This window comes from Kogia breviceps, chromosome 3 (genome assembly GCF_026419965.1).
Source record: "Kogia breviceps isolate mKogBre1 chromosome 3, mKogBre1 haplotype 1, whole genome shotgun sequence".
NCBI classification, from domain to species: Eukaryota; Metazoa; Chordata; class Mammalia; order Artiodactyla; family Physeteridae; genus Kogia; species Kogia breviceps.
In genome coordinates this window covers 152,022,736-152,045,246 of record NC_081312.1, presented here as the reverse complement: position 1 = coordinate 152,045,246, position 22,511 = coordinate 152,022,736, and the positions used below count along the sequence as shown (strand labels likewise).

The 22,511-nt window shown below is 43.1% G+C and overlaps 1 protein-coding gene across 3 annotated transcripts in view; it reads right to left on the bottom strand.

The window, feature by feature from the left end:
• Positions 1–22,511, bottom strand: part of PDE8A (phosphodiesterase 8A) — a 143,875-nt gene that overhangs the window by 51,310 nt on the left and 70,054 nt on the right. For 2 of the 3 annotated variants that reach the window (XM_067029979.1, XM_059057283.2), the window contains exons 2-5: positions 19,464–19,520; positions 17,731–17,921; positions 8,950–9,006; positions 7,824–7,878 (exon numbers count right to left, since the gene is read on the bottom strand). The exons of the other annotated variant lie outside the window; for it this stretch is intronic. In XM_067029979.1, the coding sequence (XP_066886080.1) occupies positions 7,824–7,878; positions 8,950–9,006; positions 17,731–17,921; positions 19,464–19,520 (360 nt within the window). The remainder of the gene's footprint in view (positions 1–7,823; positions 7,879–8,949; positions 9,007–17,730; positions 17,922–19,463; positions 19,521–22,511) is intronic. 3 annotated transcript variants of the gene reach the window in all.

Here is a 22,511-nt window from a genome sequence, read left to right as displayed (position 1 = left end):
AAAATAATCTTTTAAATAAATTAATTTTAAAAACTATAGTATACTATAGTATAACCATTTAATGGAACAGCATACAGCTATTACATGCACTTATATGGAATGATGTACGAGACACTGTCAAGTAAAATGAGGAAATGGAAAATTGCATTATAATTATTTTATATTTTTATAAAAATATTACATCAAGTTTAAAATAAATAAATAAATAGCTGAATTACATGGTATATGAATAGTATCTCAATAAAGTAGTAAATAAATGGAATTAGAAAAAAATAAGCCTCCATTCCTGGGCATATATCCAGAGAAAACTATAATTCAAAAAGATACATACACCCCAACATTCATAGCAGTACTATTTACAATAGCCAAGACATGGAAGCAACCTCCTAAGAGTCCATCGACAGAGGAATGCATAAAGAAGATGTGGTGTGTGTGTGTGTGTATGTGCAGTATGTACAATGGAATATTACTCAGCCATAAAAAAGAATGAAATAATGCCATTTGCAGCAACATGAATGGACCTAGAGATTATCATACCAAGTGAAGTAAGTCAGACAGAGATAGGCAAATATCATATGATATCACCTATATGTGGGAATCTAAAAAAAATACAAATGAACTTATTTACAAAACAGAAATAGACTGACAGACAGAAAACACACTTAAGGTTAGCAAAGGGGAAAGGATGGGGAGAGGGATAAATCAGGAGTTTGGGATTAACAGACATACACTACTGTATGTAAAATAGGTAAACAACAAGGTCCTCTGTATATCACAGGAAACTATATTCAATAAAAAATATATTCACAGGAAACTATATTTTTAAAAAAGTTCAAGGGAAAAAAAGAGCACTTAAGAACGCTTTTCTTTCACTGCCTTGAAGTAAGAGGATTTTTGTTGTCTACATGTCACTAGCAGAGCCTAGAATATATAGAAGGAGGAAATTTATTAACTAAAGTCCTATCTATATTAACTTTCAGAGTCTATTCACTTATTTAAGAGCAATATGTTGTCCTCTTTCGAGCTGTACAAGCTCACGGTAAGCAAAAATATGCTTGCACATCTCTTTGCAGCTGAGTTTCACAGAGGTAACTTGCACTCAGGCAACATGCTCCTACAGTAACTTCAAACAGCAGCTCAACTAAGCTGACAAAGGATCACCCTCCACGGCAGAGGTACTGGTAGAGCCATGGCTTTGCCCAGTCTCTCTTATTGCTGTGGACAGTAACTGTTTTGTATAATAACCTTTACATAATGGAAACATCTCAACAAAGCAAATTTACATGGGAATGGGAAGGCTGAGCACCACCAAATTATGTATTTTCATGAAGACATTTTACAAGTTGCTGTCACGTAGTTACATTCAGATGTAAAAAAATATTTGTGAACATTTACTCACCCCTATTTCTGTGAACAGCTCTTGCTTTCACCTGCTCAATACATGGATAATACTCTATCTGACCGAGGAGGAAGGTGAGGCTAAGAGGCAGGGCATCTGTAGGCCACTATCGACAAGCCAGAGCCGGCCCAATCTAGGGCATGGGGCCCGTTGTGGAGCTCCTTCTACTGCCAGTGAAGGCAGATAACCTGTTTGAACAGTGCTCAGGGTCTTGTCTTTGTGTCAAGAAATCTAAAAATACAGCCCCAAGTTCATGCCTTAAAAGCTGTATTGGGCTTCCCTGGTGGCGCAGTGGTTGAGAATCCGCCTGCCGATGCAGGGGACACGGGTTCGTGCCCTGGTCCGGGAAGATCCCACATGCCGCGGAGCGGCTGGGCCCGTGAGCCATGGCCGCTGAGCCTGCGCATCCGGAGCCTGTGCTCCGCAACGGGAGAGGTCACAACAGTGAGAGGCCCGCGTACCACAGAAAAAAAAAAAAAAAGCTGTATGACTCTCAATGAGGCCCTTAACCTTCCTGAGCCTGCTTCCTCACCTGCAAAACAAGACACCCTGCTCCATCACAGATGACCATGAGAAAAGCACTCTAACTGTAAACTGTTGCACAAACATAAAGCACAGTGACTGCAGTCCCCTGGGAGGGAAGGCAAGGCCTACTGGCCATGGGCATGATGGTTCCCGGGCCTGCAGGCCAAACACAGCCCTTCTTACCCACAGAAGTGTGAGAGAGGTGACATGCCTACCAGCTCCCCGCTGCTGAGAGGGAAGGAGAGTGCTGGCCCTGCCGCTCACTCCTCAGTCAGCCGTGACCCCTCAGGCACATCCAGAAACACTGCCCATCTGCAGAGGCGCCCACTGCAGACCAGGCAGGAATAGGGAGGAGAGATTTCCGGGTATAGTGCTTGTGCCACTCCGGTAGACAATGGGTGAGGGACTTGAGATGGACAGGTGTCTCCAGCTGTCCACACACTTGCCTGGCTTCACCTGCTCTGCAGGTGAAATCTTTGGACACGGAGCCATGTGTATTATGTGTCATGGCCTCCCATGCATGCAACCAGAGTTTTCACTGGGTGTGAATGTACATATCCAAACTTTTTTTACCCCAAAGGTGGACATCATGGCTAAAAAACAAGCACATGTGACTAAAACTAAAGCATCTTGCTCCTGCTATCTGCCCCTCCCCCTCACTACCTCTGTTTTGTTCTGTGTATCTAAATATCCTGCCTTTCCTGCCCTTCACCAACTTTCATTCATGTCCCAAGGATTCCAGAGGGCATGAAGGGTGGAGAAGAGCAGCAGGTCCAGGGATTTTCAGGAATCAGGCTGCTATTCCCTCTGTTTGAACAGCAGCTGGTCTCCCCTCCCCAACCCATCCCACAAGAGGGGCCGGGGCCACAAGACCTGCAGACTCCTGAGACAACTCAGCCTTGCTTTCTCCAGAGCATATCACACCCACCTTGCTGGGCCCCACCCAGTGGTTCTCAACCCTTGGCTGCATATTAGAATTCCCTGCAATCTTAAAAAATACCAATGTGCAGGCTCCTCCCCACACCAACTGAAACAGGGTCTCCGGGGAAGCCTTTCAGGGGGTTCTAACGCACAACCAGTGTTGAGAGATACCAAACCCTAACCTTCGAGATTTTAGTCAGCAAGAGCTCAGCTGCCAAGTCCAACTGAGGAGGCAAGTAGGTCTCCATCCATCCATCCTGAACTCCTGAACTATGGCCAATCCACAGAATAGCTGACTGCCCCCTGAATCCCAGAGTTCTCACTGTGGTGATGCCTTTCAGGTCTAGGGCTGGGTTCAAGCATGGGCCCCACTGCCTCCCAGCCATGAAACTCTGGAGAATCACCTTCCCTCCAGGTCTGGATGCTCTGCTCTGTCTCCATGCCTTCTGTCACCTCACTATCCTTTTGTTACCTGAGAGTACAGGACTCTGCATGAGAAGAGTTAGCACGTGTAGTCTCTGAGGACAGGTCACCGACTTGGATTCGTCACTTATAAAGTGGTGAGGCTGCTGCTATCTCCATACTTCCTAAGTCACAGACCTCTAAAATGACTACTTTAAACCCTTTGTGTTGTTTGCATGGGAGTGTTTTCACAGAGACATACACTTAACTGTGGTTCCCAGCAAATGCTTCAGGGGGACACCTTAAGTTGTACGGGTGGGAGGGCAGGCAAAGTGTGTATGTCGGTTACTTTTGAATTTTCAAATTAGTTTCATGATAACTCAATTATACTAGGAAAATACAAGGTCCATGGTTAACTAGACTTTCTACCAGAACACGCTTCCCAGTCCACAAAGCTGTGCTGATGGACTTCCTTGTGCAGAATTTCAAACACACAATTTCTAACACTGCATCTATGACCTCGTACAAATAAAAAGCTTAATGAGTGCTGGTGGCCGTAGGTAAGCAAACAACCCAAGGCAAGATGAATAATCTATCCCCCAAGTTTCACTAGTTTCACTGCAAAGTGGAAGCATCGAAGATCCTTGTTAAGAATGGCCAGTTCTGCAGCTTAAGAGTAATAACATAAAAATCTTCAGTTATCTGGGAAAGTTTTTTGCCTCTTGTGAATGCTTCCCTAAGCAGTTTAATGAGGGATGACCTAACGATTCCTGGGAATAGGTGATCCACAACTTCCAACCTGGGATTCTTAAAGGAATGCTCACCTTCATGCTGGCTGATGTGGTTTTTCTCATACTAGCTCACATGGATTACTGGAGGTCAGGGAAAGGGGACAGGCACTGATATGTGTGAATGTTGTGGGAGTGTCAAAAAGGGAGAACCAAAAAACTATGTAATAATAATAATCTAAAATTTTTATATAAAATTATGTGTGTATAAAACAAGGTCTTGGGCTTCCCTGGTGGCGCAGTGGTTGAGAGTCTGCCTGCCGATGCAGGGGACACAGGTTCGTGCCCCGGTCCGGGAAGATACCACATGCCACGAAGCGGCTAGGCCCGTGAGCCATGGCCACTGAGCCTGTGCATCCGGAACCTGTGCTCCACAACGGGAGCGGCCACAACAGTGAGAGTCCCATGTACCGCAAAACAAACAAACAAACAAACAAAAAACAAGGTCTTAAGTTCCACCTTATCTGATGTTAATATTGGAATTCCTGTGTTCCTTTTGTCTGCATTTATTTGCTACCTCTTTGTTTCTTTATTATTAAGCTCCTTTTATCACTGTCTTATAAACATCATATAATTGTACTTTTGTAACCCAATCTATTGGCTTATCCTTTAGTGGGAGAATTCAGCCCATTCCCATGCACTTGATTTTACTCTTATCTTACTTTGTGCTTATGATTGCTTTCACACTGTTGTTTCCCCTTCCTTGGATCTGCCAGTTTGATCAAGTTGCTATAAATTCCATATGTTTGTTTTTTGGCCACGCTGAGCAGCTTACAGGATCTTGGTTCCCTGACCAGGGATTGACCTCGGGCCCTCGGCAGTGAAAGCGTGGAGTCCTAACCACTGGGCCGCCAGGGAATTCCCGCAAATTCCATATTTTGTTAATTTGGAAGTTTACTTAAACTTCTCTATTAATGGTTACTTTCCTTTTCACCTATCTCAAAAGCAGACATAGATTTTTTTACTATTATTTGAAAACAAGATACCAATTACCTCCAGAACAAAGTATCTCCCACCAGCACATTTCCCATAAAGAAGAAAACTTCAGAATACTTTCACTGCCCACCCCCATTCCCTGTCTGCTACGTGAGGTCACAAGAATCCTTTTACCTCTACTTCCTCCCCCCAAACCTTGAAGACACCTAGGGTTTGTTCAGATAGTACAGAATTTAAATACTGAGCTATTATTGGATGTTATGTAATGATAATTATATATACACATATATATTCTACATTGCACACACATACCCATACCTGTGTATGTACACACGCAGACACAGAAAGAAGGAGGGCTCGAGAAGGAGGGAGGAGCAGGGGAGCACGTGTGCAGGGCAGGCTCACCTCCCATCACTTCTCTCTACTGCTCTCTCCCTCATCTTAGAGTTTCTGTTCCAGTTCATTTGTTCTATGGTTGAAGTCCTTACTCAATTATTTTCCTCAGACAGGGCTACTGGGGAAATACATCTCTGAATTTTATGTATATCCCCCAAAAGGATATTTCTTTTTGCCCTAAAGGGCACAAACAATAACTTAGCTGGGTGTGTGACTCTCGGGTTACAGTCCTTTTCTCACCATAATCTCTAATCAGATGAGACATTATTACTGTTTTATACAGTAAATATGTGTTTATAATTACCCCACACTCACATTTTCTTGTTCCTCATTCCTTCTTGCCTTTCAGTCCTCCCACTTGGGATTCACCTTGCTTCTGTTTGAAGTACCTCCTTACAAATTTCCTTGTGAGAATCTGCTACTTACAAACTGCCTCAATTTTCATATTTCTGAAAGTCTTTATTACACCTTCTTTTTTTTTGTGGTACACAGGCCTCTCACTGTTGTGGCCTCTCCCATTGCGGAGCACAGGCTCCGGATGCACAGGCTCAGCGGCCATGGCTCACAGGCCCAGCCACTCCGCAGCATGTGGGATCTTCCTGGACCAGGGCACGAACCCATGTCCCCTGCATTAGCAGGCAGACTCTCAACCACTGTGCCACCAGGGAAGCCCTTCCACACCTTCATTTTTGAAAGTATTAAAGCTAGGTATAACAATCTACATTGGCAGTTATTTTCTTTTATCACATTGAAAATATTATTCCACTGTTTTCTATCTTCCATTTATTGCTGCTGAGAAGCTAGCTGTTAGTCTGCTATTCTTTTGAAGGTTAATCTTTTTTCTCTGGCTGATTTTAAGATCTTCTCTTTATTTTTTCACTATGATGTGTCCTCTTTTTATTTACTCTACTTTGGAATTTTGGAATCTGTGGACTAAAGTCTTCCATCATTTCCAGAGAATTCTCTTCAAATACACTGCCCCATTTGCTCTCCTGTCCTTCTGGAACTCCAGTTATATATATGCTAAACCGTACATTCTACCCTCCACATTTCTAAACCTCTCTAACTTATTTTCTATTTTTTATCTTTGTGCTACATGCTGCATAATTTCTTCTGACCTAAGTTTTCAAATTTGCAGTTATTATATGTACACTTCTCAAAATTCAATTACGTTCTACTTAAAATGTGCTGTCACTTTTTATACTTTCTTATTCCTTGCAGATATTTCCAAGCTTGCCTTGTCTTTATTTCTTTACATATAATAGGCATAATTGTTTTACAATTCATATCTGATCATTCTAATTTCTGAGAACTGTGAGGGTCTGTTCCTGCTGTCTTTCTCCCCTGCTAGTTCTCACTTGCAATGCCTTGTCTCCTGGTGGACTGGTTAATGCTGAGTGCTGCCTGCTGCCCCTGAATGATTATTTGCAGAGATTCTCTGAGGCCAAAGAAGAAGGTGTCTTTCTCTGGGAGGATTTGTAATTTGCTTCTTCCAAATACCTGGGAGTGCTACCATCCAGAATCACCTTATTTATTTATTTTTAATACATTTATTTATTTTATTTTATTTTTGGCTGCGTGGGGTCTTCATTGCTGTGCACAGATTTTTCTCTAGTTGCAGTGAACAGGGCTACTCTTCATTGTGGTGCACAGGCTTCTCACTGCGGTGGCTTCTCTTGCTGTGGAGCACGGGCTCTAGGTGTGCAGGCTTCAGTAGTTGTGGAGCGTGGGCTCAGTAGTTGTGGCTCACAGGCTCTAGAGCACAGGCTCAGTAGCTGTGGTGCATGGGCTTAGTTGCTCCGTGGCATGTGGGATCTTCCTGGACCAGGGCTCAAACCATGTCCCCTGACTTGGCAGGCGGATTCTTAACCACTGTGCCACCAGAGAGGCCCCAGAATCACTTTAAACTAAGTTCAAGGCTTGAGGTTTCTGGACTACCTCATTGAGAATATTAATTTGGGCTACAAATCTGCCCAACAGTCAGCCTTACATAAGCTCTCTCCATCATGATTCCCAAGGCTTATTGGCAACCAGCTGACCAAAGCCTTCAGAAGCTTTTTGGCTTAAGAGAAACCAACAGACTGGAGCCAGTGGTGGAAAGAAAGGGAGCCATGTTGGGGAGGTCTTACTTCCAGAATCCTTGAACTGGCTTTAAAGTTGCATGTATACATGTAAGCATTATAACAACACATCCTATCGTATAATTTTTAATGAGTAAGCCATTAAAGGAGATTTTAATATGTTTAGATGACTTTAGCAGACATAGTTTTGAGAGACTAAGAAAGCGAAGTGTTGTGGATTATTAGATTATCAGATTATAAAGTTAAACCAAACTGTAACACAGCATAAGGACAATTTTTTTTCTTCAAATTAATTCAAAACTATTGCTGGGCAACTGAGACAAAATAACTTCTCATGCTGAATTATACTTGTATAACAAAAAAGTGGGTACATACCCTTGTAAAGCCAGCCTCAATGAGGGACATTACAGATGACTCTTCTCTAACCGCCCTTCAAAAGAATATAGTAAATGGTTACAGACAGTTTTTATCAATCGTATCTCACATCTTTAACTACTCACTAATTTACATAATATTATAATTGTCACATAATGAGCACTTTTAGATGAATTAGATTAACATACAAATCAAACGCATAAAGTTGAAAACAGTTTTCTGTTTTAGTTTCACACTTGGCTTTTTGGCAGTATATATTAATGCTTGAAATACAGAGATTAAACTAACAGCCAGGATACAGGAGTGACTGTATATCTATTTGAAAAAATTTATTTTTATTTTATTTATTTTATTTTTGGCTGCATTGGGTCTTCGTTGCTGCACATGGGCTTTCTCTAGTTGCGGTGAGCAGGGGCTACTCTTCGTTGCAGTGCACGGGCTTCTCATTGTGGTGGCTTCTCTTGTTGCAGAGCACGGGCTCTAGGCGCGTGGGTTTCAGTAGTTGTGGCACGTGGGCTTCAGTAGTTGTGGCTCGCGGGCTCTAGAGCGCAGGCTCAGTAGTTGTGGCGCACGGGCTTAGTTGCTCCATGGCACATGGGATCTTCCCAGACCAGGGCTCGAACCCATGTCCCCTGCATTGGCAGGCAGATTCTTAACCACTGCGCCACCAGGGAAGCCCCTGTATATCTATTTGATACGTAAAAATTTTAATTTAAACTAAATTATTTCTGTTCTTTCCTTACCTCCAATTTTAAAATGAAATATAAGATTTCCCCCAATAATGTATAATTCAAATCTTCATAGATATTTGGAGTTTCAAGTCCCTAGGAAATACGCCTGGAAAACATTCATACTTTAGGAATGGAATTCTCTCATGGTTTGCCTATTTCTAAAGTGAAAGGAAGTCCAAAATCACAAAACCTAGTATGAGAGTACAAACTCCAGCCATGAATTTAACTGCCAAAGTGAAAGAAAATAAAAAAGAGTAAAGAAAAAAAGGCCCAACTAAAAAGGGTGAGGTCTGTCATGGCCCACAAGCTGTTATTTGGGCCTCTGTTAAAAGCAAACATTACACTGACACCTGAATTTCAACATCAAAAAAGAAAGAAAGAAGGAAATATCTTACCTGCGTACTACACCAACAATAACTGTGTTTTCTGAGAGTTCTGATGATCTGAGAGACCTTTAAAAAAGTTTTAAAATAAATTTAAAGCAATTCTTTAAAAACTAAATATACCTAAATGATTTTGGTAGAACAATTAAAGTTGGCGGAGAGGGAGAAGGGAGAGCAAAAGATCCCTTCATACGCTGGAGTCACCTTCTTAGCTACTTGATCTTTCTCTCTTTGGAGGACAAACTCCTAATCAGTGGCCTATGGTAACCCTAACAGCTATGGAGTGTGAAGATAACAGCCAGTGCAGATGATGTGCCTTCTACTTGTTCTGCTCTCTGTTAACCTAAGCTGCTTCAGGTGGAAAATTTTCCCTACCTGGGGCTTACATGAAAGGGGTTACTCGTCTCTTCTTACCAAAGGAAAAGGCAAGTTTATGTATATTACCACTAGCTGATGGCGACAACTCCAGTGGGGGTGAAGAAGCCCAAGGGTCAGCTCTCCACTGTATTCTAAGCAGTGCAAAGAAGGGATCCCAAGTAGAATGAAGGCAAAAACAGTAACAATAAATATTCAAAACTTGGAAATGCAAGATATTCTTATCAGTCAGAAAGAGGAGAATCAACACCTGACAGGAAAAATTAAGAATGGAACACTGGTTGAGAAAAGTAGAAGACACTGCTCCACTGAAATTACCCAAGGAGTATGAGTCTGCCCGCAGGGACTGAATTTAACTTTCTGGAGAAGCAGCTTCCCAGGAAGTCACGGGGAATGAAAATCCAGCCAAAAGATGAGAGAGGGCAGAGATAAATGTGACAGAGAGGAGTAGGAGGAAAAGAAGTTGCTCCACTGGAGATATGCAATGGCTTTGACCCATCCTACCCTAAGGAAGAAAGCAGGCCTATCTGGAGAAGAAGAGCCAGGCCACAGGAAGAGGGAGGAACTTGGCCCCTGGCCTGGAAGGAAGAGGACTCACATGGGAGGGTGACTTCAGATGGAGGAGATGGAGAGGACTGGATCCAGACTGCCCCAGCCAAGTCAGACGCGCGCTGGCCCCTGGACAATGTGTCCGGGATGGGACAGAGAGTAGCCCAGACTTACTACCTTACTTCAGTTGTGCTGGTTCAAGAATCACTTGTGTCACTTCTGAATCACTGAACATGGAAACTGATCTGAGTGACTATTTCTCAATCCTCCCAAGGATGGTTCATAACATAACCATTCCAGATGCATAAGAGAAAAGTCAATTCATCATATACAATGGATGCCTCAGTTTTGGCAAAATTTTTCTGTAAAGGGCCAGATAGTAAATATTTTAGGCTTTTTGGGCCATACAGACTCTGTCACAACTACTCAATTCTGCCATTGTAGAACAAGAGCAGCCACAGACAATACATAAATGAATGGGTCTGACTGTGTTCCCCTTTGCCTATCCCTGCCTCAGGGCACTGAGGCTTAATTTTCTCATGGAGCTCAGGTTGAGAAAGGCTGAAATCCAACGACAGATGTAGACTAGCTCTGGGGTTGGGAAGTTGCTCAGGGATGGAAAAGCAGCCCTAGGGACCAGCCAGTCTCCCTCATGGACTACGTAGCTCGTAACTCTCTCTCTCTCTCTCTCTCTGTGTCAACACTTCTGCTTCTCCCAGGGTCCACTATACTCCTCCAACTTCTATTTGCCTACCATCTCCAGAGGGATCCAACCTAAGGGCACTGACTACCTGGCTCTACTGGAAGAGCCCTCTTGACAGGTCGCTGAAGGGCTTGCTGACCAGGTGCCAGGCCCTGGTCCAAACATGGTCTCCCTGCCTAGAGAATAGCCAAGCTCACCTTCCTGGAGAATGAGCCATTGGAAGGGCTGTTTCAGCTCGGGACGGTGACTGGCATGGCAGACCCTCACACAACAGACAAGGCCAGGTCACTTTTCAAACCTGTTGGCTAATACTCACCCTAGCACTAATCTTAAACAGAGAATGAAAGACATGGACTCACAAATGGTATTTCCATGACTTCTTAGGACACTGTAGTTGTTCTTACATTTATACTTCTATCATATCATGAAGATTTAGAGGGAGAAAAGGCAATTTAAGTATGCAGCCAGCCATTTCAAACCAGCTCTCAGCTTTTTACAAGAAAAACAGAGATATGAGTGGTATAATAGCAAGTACGCAACCACGTAGATGATCTCAGTAAGTAGATTTGGATACAGAGATGAGGGGCACTGGACTAAGGGACAAAGTAGAAGGAAATAACATGTTTCCTGGAGACAAGCAGGACCCTGCAAAGGAGGTCTAACACAGTATGAAAAGGCAGAGGTGTATTCTTAACTTTCTCTGGTCCATAAGAAGGAAGAACTGGCTAGGAAATAGAAATGTCAGGAACCTGGGTTGCAAAATAACACCCTTTACTTTAGAATTCATGAAAACTAAGAAAGAAATGACATGGCATCATCAAAATATACACCCGGACATTTGGAAGGAAGATTTCAAGAAGTCAGAAAAAAGGATGGGGCGTGAGGGACTTCCCTGGCGGTCCAGTGGTTAAGACTTTGCCTTCCAATGCAGGGGGTGTGGGTTCGATCCCTGGCCAGCAAGCTAAGATCCCACATGCCTCCTGGGCAAAAAATTAAAACATAAAACAGAAGCAATATTGTAACAAATTCAATAAAGACTTTAAAAATAACGGTCCACATAAAAAAAATCTTTTAAAAACAGGGAAAAAAATGGGGCATGAGTCTACAGCATGAGATTCTGAAAGGCTGCACAAGCATACTGGGAAGCTCTCAGAACCATGCTACCTGGTGAAACATTTGCATTTGATTTGGTTATGCACAACAGAAAACTCCAGACAAAGTGGCTTAAACAAGACTTGTCTCCCACATGCAAGGTGTGCAGAGGTGAGCAGTCCAAGCTGCAATGGCACTCTGCAGCATCAGGAACCGGGCTCCTTCTGTCTTATGTTTCTCTATTATTGTTTGTACATGGTTTCTTCCTCATGGTCCAAGACAGATGCTGAGCTCTAGCCATAACATCCACATTCCAGATAGCAGGAAGAAGGGCATACATATTCCCTTCAAGGACACTTTTCAGAAGATGCACATGACACTTCCACACTTCATGACACTTCCTGCAAGAAAAGCTAGGGAATGCAGTATATTTTTTAGGTGGTCGTATTCCCACCTAAACACTAGATATTCTGCTATTAAGAAAAAAGTAGAAATGGATATTGGGGGGAAACTACCAGTCTCCAGATACACTAGGAAACTACAAGTAATTCTGATAATGGTCTTGATACAAAACTGGAAAAAAGGCCACATGCTGGAGGCTTACTGTATGAACATAGCAAAGCTCTTCAAAGACTTAAATTTTACAAAACCACAACTCCATTACTTGTACTATGCCACTGTTCCCTCTGCCACGTGCAATGAGTTTCACATTGAAAAGAATGGAATTTATGATAGTAAAAAGGATGTTCAGACCAAGGTAAATCCAGAGATTGTTATGAAAGCACCCAGCACTCTGAGTTCAATCTTCCTTCTGCATTCAACACAGACTTTTTTTTTTAAACATCTTTATTGGAGTATAACTGCTTTACAGTGTTGTGTTTCTGCTTTATAAAAAAGTGAATCAGCTATACATATGCATATATCCCCATATCTCTTCCCTCTTGCATCTCCCTCCCTCCCTCCCTCCCTATACCACCCCTCTAGGTGGTCACAAACCACTGAGCTGATCTCCCTGTGCTATGCAGCCGCTTCTTACATTTGGTAGTGTATATATGTCCATGCCACTCTCTCACTTCGTCCCAGCTTACCCTTTCCCCTCCCCGTGTCCTCAAGTCCATTCTCTACATCTGCGTCTTTATTCCTGTCCTGCCCCTAGGTTCATCAGAACCATTATTTTTTTTTAGATTGCATAAATGTGTTAGCATATGGTATTTGTTTTTCTCTTTCTGACTTACGTCACTCTGTATGACAGACTCTAGGTCCATCCACCTCACTACAAATAATTCCATTTTGTTTCTTTTTATGGCTGAGTAATATTCCATCGTATATACGTGCCACATCTTCTTCATCCATTCATCTGTCGATTTACACTTAGGTTGCTTCCATGTCCTGGGGATTATAAATAGTGCTGCAATGAACACTGTGGTACATGATTCTTTTTGAATTATGGTTTTCTCAGGGTATATGCCCAGTAGTGGGATGGCTGGGTCTTATGGTAGTTCTATATCTAGTATTTTAAGGAACCTCTATACTGTTCTCCATAGTGGCTGTATCAATCTACATTCCCACCAACAGTGCATTACTTGTACTATGCCACACCCTCTTCAGCATTTATTGTTTGTAGATTTTTTGATGATGGCCATTCTGACTGGTGTGAGGTGATACCTCATTGTTGTTTTGATTTGCATTTCTCTAATGATTAGTGATGTTGAGCATCCTTTCACGTCAACACAGACTTAATTCTGTTAACGTATGTTGGGTTTCTATGCAGTGCTTTACTTCCTCCATCTCCCTTTATAAAAACTTCCCTTTCATTACAGAGTCCTGCTCCTGTTGCACAGAGGACTAGCTCTTCATTTCTTCTGAGTACACTAAGCATATGTCTTCTAAAAGGTTCTTCAGTTTCTTATAGAAAACAATTTTCTTTGTCTTCAGGCTCTTCTTTCCCCCTCCATAATTTGGCAGCTTTTTGGTCCCCTTCTTTATCCTTGAACGGGAGCAACATCAACCCAGGCAGAGTGTCTGCAGCAGAGATGGTCAGAGGAGTCTCCCTTGCACCCCTTTGCTGGACCCTTGGGGTTAGCAGTCGTCCTCCTCTGAGGTCTGGACCTGCAGAACAGGTCAACAGGTACAAGTTCGTGCTCAGAGAGCGCTGCCAGCATGCATGCATGGCTCTGCTGCACAGAGGGGACTCCTGGCCTGCTCTCTGCCATTCTCTGGCTAAGCCTGAGAACTGATGCAGTTTGCTGTTTTGAAACTGCAATATGTGAAGGAATGTTCCCAGGCTCCTTATGCCTCTGCCCCTTCTTACAACATGGTAGGAAAAACCACGTCTTTGTCCATCTCCCTCTGCTCCCTGTCTTGGGTTTCCTAGTGGATGTAGAAAGTAAATCACAGAAGTGATGGTGCTCGGCTCTGGTCAGTGCAACTCCAGCATCCCAGGCTCAGCAGGACACAGTGGGAGTACAGCAAAGTCTCTTCCCACTTCCTTCCTGCAGGGCCATTGGAATTTCAGCTTCAGAGGCTGAAGTATGCAGAGGACATTCCAGGAACAGGCTTCTTTATTGGTCCCCATAGCACAAGAGATACAGTGAGAATCCCTGTCCCTTTCGGTCTCCCAACTTCTGACATATCTGTCATCTTATCTTTGGTTCATTCATTGCTGTGGTCAGTTTTTGTCTCTACAGGAAGTTGGGAGGAGGCCCTGACCTCAGCCTCACAGCTGGCTGACAGGCCTCCGCTCCTTCCATCTCCTCCACTCTCCAGGCGGCAGCCACAGTGCTCCGCAGTGCACTCCGGCCACTCCCCTGCGTAGAATACGTAGACTACGCCAGGGTCTCAACTGCCTACAGGGCAGACTCCAAAGCCTTTGGCTCAGCACACAAGGCCCTCCAGATCAGGTTGTCTGCTGCTCCAACCTCACCCTGAGCCAGGGCCCATACCTGCTGGATCCAGAAGCCACCTGACACCAGGCAGAGGAGCCCTGGACACCCCACCCGGTCCTACACATGCTGCTTGCTCCACCCAGAATGTTTTCTCCATCGTCCTTCCTTTCCAAACTCCCGCTTATCCTTTAGGACTCAACTCAAACACCCCCTTGTGAAGCCCTCCTAGACACAGGCACCCGCAGCATACCTCCTCTGTGGGTATCTATGAGCTGTGCTGAAATTGCTCGCTTGCCCCCGCCAACAAAAGCATTTGTTCCTCAGAGTCAAGAGCCATGTCTTATTCACCTATGTAGCTCTGGTAACAAGCACAGTGTCCTGAACCAAGAAGACCTGCCAAGTAGGGTTCCCTCAACTGGTGAGTTTGAAAATATTGCAGACACAGAATATCTAACCTTTAGTAAGGCATCTGATAAGGAGTGTAAGGAGTTCCACGTGTCCCCAATAGAGATACAGCTGAATGCTAATCATTTAGACAAATCAGCAACTGATAAAAAACCCTTCACAGGGGGTGTTGATCAGGTATCCCAAAAGGAAGAAGAAGGGACAGACAGGGCTCTGCCAGGGCTAAGGTCTCTTAGTGAGCAGTGTAAGTGGAGAGAGAGGGCAAGCAGGTTCAGGAGGGACAGCCTGGAAAGATTCCTTGAAGGAACAGTCCACAGTGGGCAGGCACCCTTAAAAGAGATGATCTTAAGAGAGATAAACCAGGTAAGGGCCAGAATTGAGATGAAACTGACTAGGAAAGTAAATCAGGGCCCACTCTTGCCTCTAGAAAACTCACTACAAATGGCACAAGGACTCCCCGCGCCCCTTGTCCTCCAAATCCTCAGCCAACAAGACAAAAGTGATGTGGTAGAACACAGCTAGCGAGAAAGACTTCAGATTCTTGGCCAGGGCTGTGACACAGCTGTCAGGAAAGGAGCGTGACCGGGGGTCCCTTTGTAGAGGTCTGCTCTCTGGCTAACACAGGGGGGTGACGCCTCTGCTTACTCTACGCTCATCTACCCAAACCCGTGAGCTTTTTGGTTCAGGAGCCTCGCCTACGAGAGATCTTGATTGGAAGAAGCTACTCAGAGGAGGCATCCTTGGTGGGGCTGGAATATGAAACCACACTCTGTGAGGAGCCGCTGACAGCAGTGAGGCTGTGCTCCAACCAGAAAAGACCACTCCTGTCCTCAAATGTTGGAAATCTGGGGCCAAATATGGACAGAGCTGAACTCAACATGGAGGAGAACTTATGAAACTCAGAACTCTCCCTTGGGAAACCCTAACCCCCACCAGAGGCTGGATGGAGGATGGTGGGGACTTGGTAGAAGACATGCACTCATGACAGTCTAAGCTTCTCTAAAACCACAAGTTAAGCAACCCAGGTCACTGTCTCTGTTTTAAAACTGTATAAGTTGTAAATTTATAAATTTGCTGAATGAGTTATCCTATTTGTTTAGAATATTCCCAAAATGTGTAACAACAGTACTTTCTCCTCCTTCAAAAAGTGGAGTATAGGGCTTCCCTGGTGGCGCAGTGGTTGAGAGTCCACCTGCCGATGCAGGGGACATGGGTTCGTGCCCCGGTCCAGGAGGATCCCACATGCCGCGGAGTGGCTGGGCCCGTGAGCCATGGCCGCTGAGCCTGCACGTCCGGAGCCTGTGCTCCGCAAAGGGAGAGGCCACAACGGTGAGAGGCCCGTATACCGCAAAAAAAAAAAAAAAAAAAAAAAAAAGTGGAGTATAATTGTGTGTTATGTGTATTTTACCACAATTAAAAAAAGTAGACCATAACTACCACAACTTAGTTTTTCTTTTATAACACAGGAAGGTCTAGCAGAGCCATCTTTATGAGTATGAATGTCATTGTCCAGCACATACCTGTGACCAGGTTTGGACCTGGACAAGACTGTAAAGGAAGCCAAGTTGTCCTCAGCACCTCACCCCCCTTCACCTTTTCTGTTTGGGCTCTTTGGCTCTCCTTAGAGATTTCTCCTGCCTAGCAGCAGTCTACCAAGACTAAAAGCACCACGTAACTAAGATATTTTCTTCCCTTCCTCTGAGTGCTATCCATCAAATGCTAGAGAGAGAAAGGATCTTGGAAACCAAGTGTTCCAAATTTATAGCTGAGATAACACATCCTCAGAAAAGACAGAGTTACCCAAAGGCAGCTGGGCAAGGGAAGAGCCGAGCATAGGACCCAGGGTCAGAGCTCTCTCCACATCTCCACATCCCTCATGGGCGTGCTGTCAGATAACACGTCAAACAAATCTGGGCTACGGTGACAATGGATAACTGCCATCAACCAGACAGAAATAGGAAAGAAACACAGGCAGCATGACAGGCAACACAGAGCAAGGCCAGAGGGAAGCTTTACTGGAGGTGGATCACACCTGGGTAAAAGCCACCTCATCTGACTACCTGAAAGGTGAACTCTCAAGTACATGGAAATCACGATGTACCTGTAAACAACCTTCTGATAGGATGTCATTTTCCTGTCAGCTCAGTTTTTAACCCCTGTTATATTTGGTTTTCAATCTTTTCTATCTCCTAAAAGTCAACATTTAAATGTCCTTAAAATTAATACATTATAAAATTTTATATTATATTCAAATTATGATGTCTTCCCCAAAATAAATGTTTTCTTTTAAATAAAATTGATATTTCACTTTTGCCTTGCTTCCATCAGCAGCAAATGACTTTCTTTAGAAAGTACTTTTCTTAGATTTATGTCTGCTACCCAAATTCTCTCATGATATTGATATTCTGCAAGTATGAGAAACAAGGCACATACACCTAACATTAGGAGACAATTTTCAAATTTTTTATAACTTTAAAAACATCTAGAAAACTATAATAACTCTTGTTACATTACTATACAGGTGACAGTTGTGGTTAATTACATACAAGATTTCATCTTAACCCTTAACGGTTCACATTCAGATTTTCTTTCTGTTTTAAGCAAAGCAAAACAAAACAAAAGAGATAGAGATCCCTCCAAGAAATAATAATATTCTAATGTCTTGCTTATTTTACTTGCATGGAAGGCAACTTAAAAGACACCGAATTTAACCTAATGTATTTGGGGCTGCGTTTACTGTCACAAATGCCAGCGGGACTCTTGAGGCCTGAGTCTCAGCCTTACCTGCACAGCACCTCCCCGTCCAGCTGTTGGGGATTTCTGTGGTCAATGATGATGATGTCATGATGTTTGTCCAGGAAACAGGCAAGGGCCGTCTGAGCCTCCTTGATAACTGTACACTTAAACCCTGCTTTTTCACATGCCCTACAGAATCCATTACACTGCTTATCTTCTTTGGGAAACACTAAAAGTACCTGAATCAAAAAAGCATGAACACTTTTAAAAAAAAAAAAAAGAAGGTGTCGTTAGAATTGTCATTTCTTAACAAGCCACAGAAAACTCCCAAGTGTTTTCAAGGCAAGTACACAGATGTGAGCATAACAATCTGTTGAGTAAATCCTTTTCCTACATGTAACTCTGGGACGTTATCACTCAGCTACCTGAAACGAGTGCTATTCTATCTGTTCTTAGTCTGAAAGTCAGTGCATGGATCATATGCTTATTTCTTTTGCTAATAAGCCCACTAAGAACTCAACAAAGACTTAAGTACTTTATCTTAAAACTGAATCAATTAAAAACCATAAATATTTATTTTAGTTAACAGTAAGTTAACTAGGTAAAGTCCTTAGATGGCAAACACCAATATTTCAGTCAAACTCCCAGAATACTTAATACTTTAAATAAAACATTTAAGTATTCTGACTCAAGACTTTACGTAATTCCTCCAAGTTAAATTTAAAAATTACTTTGATTGTAAGAGAGGAGACTTAAAGTAGACCAAAACGTTACAATTCAAAAACTGCCCGTTTAGTGACACAGGAATAGCACCAGGTGCAAGAGACAGCTGGCTGTCCTCGCGCCTGGCCTGGACGCGCGAAGCCTGCGTCTGCTGCCTTTCCCCTGCTCGGCCAAGCCCCTACACCAAACCTGGGGCAGGAGCGCACTGCTCCATCACTTCACACTCAGACTGACTGACGGGGGGCAACTGTGGTACGTGGTACGGTCAAGGTGGGACAGACTAAGGGAAAGAGACTGCAAAGCTGACAGAAACCCCATTCCCCAAGACTCAGTCCCGCTAAGTTTACCCAGGTGCACAAATACCACAAGTGCAAAGAGTTAAGAAAGCACATTTCTTTTGTGCTGTGCAGCATGTGGGATCTTAGTTCCCTGACCAGGGATCAAGCCCAGGCCCCCTGCATTGGGAGCGTGGAGTCTTAACCACTGGACCGCCAGGGAAGTCCCAAGAGCACATTTCTGCCAGTCCTTTTCACATTTAAAAAAATGTAACAGTGAGCATGCGTTTGTGTACAGGAAGTAATGCTGGAGCTAAATTTCAATTGGTTATTTTGTTTTAGATTTTGGATTAGAAAGATTCAGTAACATAGAGTAGACCATGCTTTTACTCTCTATATTGGAAAATTTCAAACCTACAAAAAGTCATGAATGACAATAAATGCTAGAACACCCTTCTTCTAGTTTCATGAATTGTTAACATTTTGCCACCTTTGCTTTCTCTCTCTCCACATACATACACACACAATTATACATATTATTTTATTGCTGAACCTTTTAAAGTAGGTTGCAGACATTTCATCTCTAAATACCTCAATGTGTATTTCTAAGAAAAGTACATTCCCTGATATAACTGTAGTACTGCTATCAAGTTCAGGGAATTCAACATTGATCCAATATTTTATCTAAAACAGAAGATTATTTTCAATGTATAACTTTAGACCCTCTCCCTCTCAGTCCTTAAAGAAAATCAATGTGAAAATTACAGCATGGTATATTATTACCTGGAGCTGATCTGGATGAAATCTCATGGGGCCAAATTGTATATCAGCTACTGCTACCTGCAAGAAAAAGATCTGCTTAAAAATGAAAAGAAAAAAAAAGATAAGCTTGCTTAAATTTTTCTCTCTCTCATCAGTGCCACAGATGAAAATGAAATTTCTACTCTAGAGAAAAATTATGTAAATTCTTATTAGACACAGGGATCTCAGTTATCTCCTTATAAACCCCAGGAAAGGTGGAGAGCAGAGATGGACACATAAAATGAGTCTGATCCTGGCTTTTCTTTTCCTAGCTGTGTGTGACTCTAAGTGAATTACCCAACCTTCGGCCTCAATTCCTCATGTGTCACAGAGATCACGTGAGATTACAATATAAAGAGCCCCCAAAGATTAGACACCGAACGAACACTGGTTTCTTCCATGTCTACTCCCATCTTTCCCCTGATGGACAATGAAATCTTACATCTAAAATGGCACACATAAAAAATGAAATCCATCTATCAGAACCATGGGACCTCAAAGACTCCTTGTTGAGAAATGGTTAACACTTTCATTTTACAGACAAGCACAGTGCTTATCAATAAATGCTTATTGGGAAATTCCCTGGTGGTCCAGTGGTTAGGACTCTGTACTCTCACTGCTAGGGGGCCTGGGTTTGATCCCTGTTTGGGGAACTAATATCCCACAAGCCTCACGGCGCGGCCAAAAAAAAAAAAAAAGCAGCAGCTTATCTATTTGAGAACTTAACACCAATACACAAAGATAAATACAGTGTCATAACCAAACCCCAACAAGTAATAGAATCATAGCTCCAGTGGAGGGCTCAGCATATACTGGGCACTGTGCTAAGGGCTGGACATACGTTATCTCACTGAACCTTTGCAACATGCTGAGAGTTTACATTGGAAAGCTGAGGTTCCAAGTACTTTGTTTAAGGCCACACAGCAGCAAGTGGCTGCTGGGATTCCACTGACCAGTCTGTTTAGTTCTATAAACTGTGCTGCAAACCCAGGGCCACAGGAAGGTTTGGGAAGTCTGTGCACTGCACAAAGGAGCAGAAGGGAGGGAGAATGGAGAGCTAAAATCCAGCCCCAAGCCATGAACCCTGGCCTTGGGTTGCTACCTGGAGGAAGAGACACATTTTGCAATTTTTCCAGAAACACTGTATACATGTGTTGAGGGGATCCCTACCCTACTCCAGGCCTCTGGGTGACAGTGTGATTTCATACCTAAAGCACAGCAACAGCATAACTAGATCTATAAACCTTCCCACAACATACTTCCTAACTGCCTGACACCTCCCGTCTCTCCCCTTAAGCAGTGATCTCTCCTACAGTAAACACATGCAACAAAACCTCTTTAGTGATGGAGGAAGTCCGTGTATATTTTTAACTGCTAGAAGCTGATGTCTACTAATTATGGGACACCGGCTCAGTTTCTGATTTGGTTTGTAGTAACTTCATCTCTCAAAAGATGTAAGAATGAGGGTCGCTACTACTCTAGACCTGAGACTGAGGAGGAGAGCTTTGCAGTAGGGTGGAAGGGTGAGCACAGACATCCCACAGCACCGTCTATCCTCCAGAGCTGGGCAGTCACAGGCCGGCCTCATCAAGAGGCACAGCTGGATGCCAAAGCTAGAATTTCTGACGGAATATGGTCCAGGAGGTCCAAGAGAGTCTTAAAAGAGAGAGATGTGCTCTACATAATCATACTCCCACAGTGCAGTGAGAAGGAAGGCAAGAGGCACCGAGAGAGACCAATCTGAACAATGACATTTTGTTGGTTTTTATGAACAAAGTTTAAAGAAATGAATGAATGAAAGAACAAGAAATGATATAGGCCTACTGCTTAGAGAAGACAGTGAAACTACTCAGGAAAAAGAAAGAGAAGGAAGAAAATGGCAGGAAAAAGAAAAAGAAGGGAAATCATTTTGCTGATTTTCTACAGTGTTGGGGCAGGGTGGAGTTGCACAAAAGATACCAGAAAACCCATCAACAGGAGGGCTGTGCCACTGCCCAGGATGAAGCGGTTGTTGGACAGCAGTTGGGTCCTCTGTGTGAAATGGCGGCTGCAGCCTCTCACAGAGGATACTCATGAAATTTGCTATGAAGGATCAAGGAGACAAAAGATAAAGTCTGAACGGAGAGAAAGAAAATATTTATGAATATCGTAAAAACATATACTAGGTCACAAAGAAAACTTTAAAACATATTCCTTGTACAGCTTTTATTTCCAACCATAAGGCAATCAAACCAAAATTAAAAACATAAGTTAAGAAATACCCCCTCGGGCTTCTCTGGTGGCACAGTGGTTGAGAGTCCACCTGCCGATGCAGGGGACGTGGGTTCGTGCCCCGGTCTGGGAAGATCCCACATGCCACGGAGCGGCTGGGCCTGTGAGCCATGGCCGCTGAGCCTGCGCGTCTGGAGCCTGTGCTCCGCAAAGGGAGAGGCCACACAGTGAGAGGCCCGCATACAAAAAATAAAAATTAAAATAAAAATTAAAAGAAATACCCCCTCCTTGGAAATTTTTAAACTCATATAACTGCCACATCAGAGAGGGAAATGCAAACTATGCCTACAGATTGCTTGGAAAATAATAAAATTGAGAATACCATGTAATAAAACCTACAGGATACTAGTAAATTTTACTCAGAGGCAAAATTCACAGTCTTAGATCTTTCTGTCATGAAACAAGAGTTAAGTAAATATACTAAGCTTTCAAATCACTAAATTTGAGAAAGTCAACAGTACACACTTAAGGAAACCAGGAGGAGAAAAATAAGCTAAAGGCTATAATAATTAATAAAACTTTAAAATGTTAACGACTAGCTTGATTTTAAAAAATACATACTATATAGTGTCAGTCACAAGCTGAGAGACAAGATAAAAGAATGGACGGCTATATGCTAACACATATATATGCAATCTAAAAAAAAAGAAAGTGGTTCTGAAGAACCTAGGGGCAGAACAGGAATAAAGTCATAGATGTAGAGAATGGACTTGAGGAAACAGGGAGGGGGAAGGGTAAGCTGGGACGAAGTGAGAGAGT